A 6234-nucleotide genomic window follows, 5' to 3' on the forward strand; every position below is an offset into this window, starting at 1 on the left:
ACTACTACTACTATAACCCATTTACACAGCTGCTTTAATCGTAATGCTAGACCCACAATTCTGATCCGTCTTATGATTGTTGTTATTATGTTCCATCAGAACCAACCCATAGCTGACCCTGCAGGGTTTTCAGAGGCAGTAAACCACACAGGTGGAGACTTCCCATCTTTCTCCCAAGGAGCAGCTGGGAGATCCAAACCACATGCCTTTGGGATTAGAGCTTCTTATTATAGGCTAGTGTTAGGTGATTTAGGGATGGATTATTGCTGCCTCACATTGAAGGGTAAATAATTTATTGTAAGGTAAACTTTATCCAAATGATCTTGTCTTTGTCTTCAGTTTTGAGAAATAAATGCTAACACCTTGAAATTTCCCCTGGGAAGTGTCTATTTTGGGACTTCCAGGCTGCACCTGGGGGTTTATGTAAAAGAAGGACCTGTGGGTAGAAGCTGGACATGGTAGAAAGACTACTTGATACTTGATAAGGTCAATTTCAGTGAAGGAAATCTGATTCAACTAACTATTTTAAGAACTAAAGCCCCATTAAAGGCTCAGGACATGGGCATTCCTTGGACTTTCTGGTTGGTGATAGAAGTCAATGCACCTGAGGGAGCAGTGTATCTCTTCTGGGGATAGAGAAACTCTCTCTGTACTGAGAACTCTTCCTCAACTTGTCCTGTGTATCTGTTCACTTATATCCCTTTTGTTATAATAAAATTATAATCATAAGCACAGTGATTTCTTACATTGTCAGTAATTTTAATAAATTATTGACCCCAAGGGAGTAGTGAGAGGGAGTAGGTCAGAAGTGAGGAGGCCTGTGGATCCCTAAACTTGTGATTAGCATGTTGAGAGAGTGGGGGTAAACTCCTAAATTTGTCACTAGCCAGTCAGTTATGAGGGTAGTACTGGATCACCCAAGCTTGCAGGTAGAATCTGGGATTCTGGGAAGAACTGTCATTTGGAAGATTGTGAAGTTTGACTTAGCTCCAGGAGGTTAGGGTGAGAGGCAGAAATACTGTATGTGCAATTCAGAACAGATTTAAGGGAGGAGGGGATCTCTTGGTGGTAGACTGAATTGGTATTTACACCCACCCAAAGCGATGAAGCAGCCGGAATAAGTCCAGTGTTGTCTCTGTGTTGTATTTGGTCACTATCCCTAACATAGTTGACTGTGGGCAGATGTGGAAAAGTCATGGACTTTGCAATCTACCTTAAGTCCAAACCTAGCTCTGCCACTTGATAGCTGTGTGTTTTTAGGTAGTTCACTTAAGTTTTCCACATCTCGATGTCTTCTCTAAGAAAATAAAAAAAAAATAGGACTGTTGTTTTTTTGAATTTGAGTTGTGAGAATAAAATACAGAAAATGAATATCTACTAAAAGGTTTTCATTATTCATATTTTTCCTAAAGGAATAACATTATTTACTCATGTACTTACCAGCACAAAAAGGTCCAACTGGGTCCAAGACAAAACCGGAGGGGCACTGATTACTTCTATCTCCTACCACAGAGAGGGAAGGAAAGTTAATTGACAGCAGTAGAACCGTCCCTAGGAAGATGTGCCAAAGTGGGAACATATGATGTAACATTGCAATAGGTGAAAACAAGCAGAAATGGAAATTTTTTTTTTCATGTTTCCTAACCAAGAACTAAATGAATCACTGTCCAATGGGAGATTGTTGATTGTTGGCAAGCTGCCATTGGAAGCAGATTTTCTGGTTAAGCTGTTTACACCAATCACAAAAAAATGAAATAAAATTATTCCATGATAATGGAAAAGGATCCAACCTCCCTGTGCATGCCAAGCATAACCACAGGCGACAACCTATTCTTTCAGCCAACACCACTCTGTTTTGTTCTAAAAGCAGGAACATTCTTTCTAAGCAACTTAAAATACATTTTGCAAAGAAAAAGACAAGAAATTCCATAAATAAACTCCCTAGTTGTGTGGATCTCCTTCATCTCAGTGTCAAATGTCAGGCACTGTGTGACCAAGTGTTTCCCATTTCCATGTAGTCGAAGCAATGGAAAAGAGTTGCATTTTATTAGAGCAAATGGATTAGATATCATTTTCTAAAATGCTAAAGAATTAGCTAGGGAATGATTTATGCAGATTAGCAAAAATCTTTCAAACAACAATATCTGCAAATATTTTAAACACACACTTCACTTGATCTTAGCCAAAAGGCCGAGAAGCGATTAAACACACACTTAAAAGACAATCATGAATACGTATTTCTATTTTCTCTTGGGAGAAATTTTATTTAATTAATATCAAATATCTTGGAAATTATATTTTCTTTCAGTTTTAGATCCACCAGGAGGGACCAGGCCTTGGAGAAGGACATCATGCTTGTAAGGGTGGAGGGACAGCAAACGAGAGGAAGAATCCAGGTGAGATGGATTGACACAGTAGCTGGGGTAAGGGGGTAGGTGTGTCAGAGATAGTGAGATTGACCCAAAATAGAGTAGGTTTCAGAGCTATTGTGCATAGGATAGCTATGAGTTGTGGTCAACTCAACAACAAACAACTTCCATTTATTCTTATTATTCTTTCACACATTCTTCTTAGAGGAATACTGGACATTTTTCAAGTTTACTGTCTTTGGTTATAATACAGTGTGAGTCCTGCTCAGAAAAGGAAATTGTTGTGTATTAATATATCTCTCCTGGTCTCTAGTCACATACATATATAAAGTTATATGATTTCCTTTAAGAAAAATAGTATTGTGTTCAAGTTTATACAGCAAATTAAGTTCCCTTTTAATAATTTCTGAACTACTGTTTAATATCAACAGTTATGTTTTTAATAATGTGTTAATATTCTCATTCTTTCCATTCTGATGTTTTCATTTCTGTATTTTGTTTACTTGAATGAATGTTGTTAGGTGCTATTGAGTCAAGTTTGACTCACTGCGGCTCTAAGAACACCAAATCTATACTTTCCTGTGCCATCCTCATCATCCGTGACACACTTGAGCCCACTGTAACAGATACTGTGTTAATCCATCTGGCTGAGGGTCTCCCTCTCATTCATTGATCTTCACCTTTCCAAACATGATGTTCCTCTCCAAAGAAAAGCCTCTTCTAGCAACATGCCCAAAGAATATGAGATGAGGCTTTGTTATCTTTGCCTCCAAGGCCACTGCAGTGGCGATTCTTTGTTATTTTTGTAGTTCATGGGATATTCAGTACTATTCTCCAACACCACAGCTCAAAGGCATCAATGAATACCTTGAATGAATACTATTTGCTGTAGGTAAGTGACCAAATCGTCAAAAAATTTGAACAAAAAGCAGTAGTTCATGATCAGTTTCTTCCTTGAATGCATAAATGACCCTTAAACATCAGTGTCTTCCTTTGCATGCCAGGAAGTAGGTCAGGATGGACAGGGCACAGACATCTAGGATGTAGAATAGACCCTGTTGCATGATTAGTGAGTGGTTACCACACGAAACACAGGTGCCATAAGTTCTGTGTGCTTTCTCCTTTAAACTTTACAACACTCCTACTTTCAACGTAAATTTTCAGATGAAGTATTTGAAATGTTTTATTTGAATTTTTCAAGGTCAAACAGCTAAGACGTGCTGGAATATAGACAAGTTCAAGTCTGTCTGATTTTCAACCAATGAAATAAGGAACATAACTCGGGTGCTAATTACAGTTTGTTTCACTTGCTCAGACAGTCCTTAATTCAACCAGCTAATATGTAGGTTATTGCAATGGACATCCAACTCAGGAAAAAATGTATCATATAAATATAAAAAATAATCTGATTGTTTCATATAAAGCTATTAGATTGTTAGCTATATATGGGAGGATTATGTGCTATTAGTTGAACTATTGTAGTTTTCCTGAGAGACACTTTTCTAGTCACTATGATAAGGAGGTCTATTAACATTCAGTGGGTAGTGGAAGATCAAAGGGCACGTTCTATAATAACTACCATCTATGAGAAACTATGACAGCCTATGAGAGTGTTCCTTGCTCTTCAAGGCTTTTATGAAGGAAAGCAGTTTGTAATTTCTAAGTCTAGAACTTGTATATATTAAACAGCATTTTTTTCATAATCTGAATATATTATTAATTTTTCTGGAATGTAACTGTCATAGAAATTGATGACTAACTTGTTTTTACTCAGAAATTTACCAAAAGTTGCTCAATTTTTGAAAAAACAATCACAGCAGGACTCTATATGCTTGGGCATCCAACTACTTCTGTCTTTTAGTCGAAAAGTTTACGTATTGAAGTGCATTAATGTGAATTGTTATATTAATGTGAGTTGTTTCATGCGTACAAAATGTAGCATTTTGAACTATATTAGCTAACACACTGTTAGTGTTAGAAGCTGTTGAGTATGACCCATAACAACCCTATGAACAACAGATCTGAACCCTGTCCTAACGAGTGACCTCCACACACATTCTCACACACTTGAGCCCAGAGCAGCAGTCACTATCAGTCCATCTGGTTGAATATTTTCCTCTCATTTGCTGAACCTCCACTTTTCCAAACATAATGTCCAAGGCAAAGCCTCTCTTAGCAACATGACTGAAGTATGTGAGGCAAAGCTTTATAATCTTTGCACTCTCATTGCACTTTCTCTAGGGCTATTTGTTTGCTTTTTTTGGCAGTCCATGTGAAATTCAGCACTCTTCTCCAACACCACAGCTCAAAGGTATCAATTTTTCTGTTATCCTTATTCATTGTCCAGTTCTCAGATGCATAGAAAGTGATTGAAAAGACCCTGGCCTGAATCAGGTGCACCTCAGTCCTCACATTGACATCATTGCTTCTCAATAATTTTGAGAGGTCCCTGGCTACAGACTTTCCCAGTGCATAACATCTCTTGATCTCCTGACTGCTGTTACGAAGGATGTTGATTGTGGTTTCAAGTAAAAAGAAATCATTGACAACTTTAATCTTTTCTCATCTATTATCACTTGCCTATTTGTTTTCTTTTCTTTAATTTGTTTTCTTGATGTTAAGATGCAATCCATATTGAAGACCATAATTTTTGATCTTCTGTAGCAAGTGCTTCAAGTTCTCCTCACTTTCAGCAAGCAAGCTTGTGTCATCTGCAAAATGCAGGTTACTGATGAATCTTCCTCTTATCCTGATGCTACATTCTTCTTTACTGAGTCCATCATACAGAATAAATAGGTACAGAGAGAGTACAATCCTGATGCATTCCTTTCTTAAGTTTAAATAATGTGGTATTCGCTTGCTGCTTACACACAACCTCTTGGTCAAGGTATAGATTTCACATGAGAATATAGTGATCTGGGATTCTCATTCTTCTCAGTGTTAGCCATAATTTGTTAAAATCCACATAGTCAAATGCCTTTCATAGTCAACAAAACACAAATATATATTCTTCTGGTATTCTCACCTTTCAGCCAGGATCCATCTTGCATCAGTAATGATATCCCTGGTGCCACAGCCTCTTCTAAATTCTGTTTGAACTTCTGGAAGCTCCCTATCTCTGTACTGTTCTAGCCATTTTTTAATGATCTTGAGCAGTATTTTGCTTGCATATGATAATGTTCAATAATTTCCACATTCTTTTAGTTAAAACATGTATATTGGTTCCTGGGGCTTTATTTTTTGTGAATGTCTTCAGTGCAGCTCTTGCTCTGTGAAGTGACTCTGTGTATTCTCTCCATCTCCTTTGGATTCTTCCTAGACCATTCTACATATTACATATTGTCCATAGCATCCTTTAATATAGGGGCTTGAGGTTTAAATTTGTTTTTTAGTTCTCTCAGCTTGAGAAATGCCATCCAGGGCTGCATCTGTAATTTGAAACATTCCAATTGACATCTCATAGATTCCTGGAACCTTATTTTTGCCAATGCCTTCAGAGAAGTTTAAACTTCTCATTCCTTACCACTGGCTCTTAACCATATGGTATATCCTGATATTTTTTTCAGTGTTTGCTAGTTCTTTTAGGTATAGGGATTCTGTGTATTCTCTCCAGCTTCTTTTGATGCCTCCTGTATCAAAGGTTACTTTGCCTTTTCTTAATATTCTTCCCCCCTCAGTCATTTTTTAGAAATAGAAACTTAAAATCTCTGTTGTACATAGGGTTTTCAGAGTGTCTTAAAGGTGGAAGATCTATCAACATGCTGTGTTATGCAGATGACACAACCCTGCTTGCTTAAACTGAGGAGGACCTGAAGTGCTTGCTGCGGAGGGTCAAGGACTGCAGCCTTCAGTATGGATTGAGGCT

At 37.6% G+C, this 6234-nt stretch overlaps 1 protein-coding gene across 1 annotated transcript in view; it reads right to left on the reverse strand.

The window, feature by feature from the left end:
* The window catches only part of HMCN1 (hemicentin 1), a 763653-nt gene that overhangs the window by 38314 nt on the left and 719105 nt on the right, over positions 1 to 6234 (reverse strand). The window contains exon 99 of the mRNA XM_006901311.1: positions 1441 to 1503. Coding sequence (XP_006901373.1) covers positions 1441 to 1503 — 63 coding nt within the window. The remainder of the gene's footprint in view (positions 1 to 1440; positions 1504 to 6234) is intronic.

The sequence above is a fragment of the Elephantulus edwardii genome, unplaced genomic scaffold (assembly GCF_000299155.1).
Source record: "Elephantulus edwardii isolate Elephantulus edwardi_28Jun2011 unplaced genomic scaffold, EleEdw1.0 scaffold00318, whole genome shotgun sequence".
NCBI lineage: Eukaryota > Metazoa > Chordata > Mammalia > Macroscelidea > Macroscelididae > Elephantulus > Elephantulus edwardii.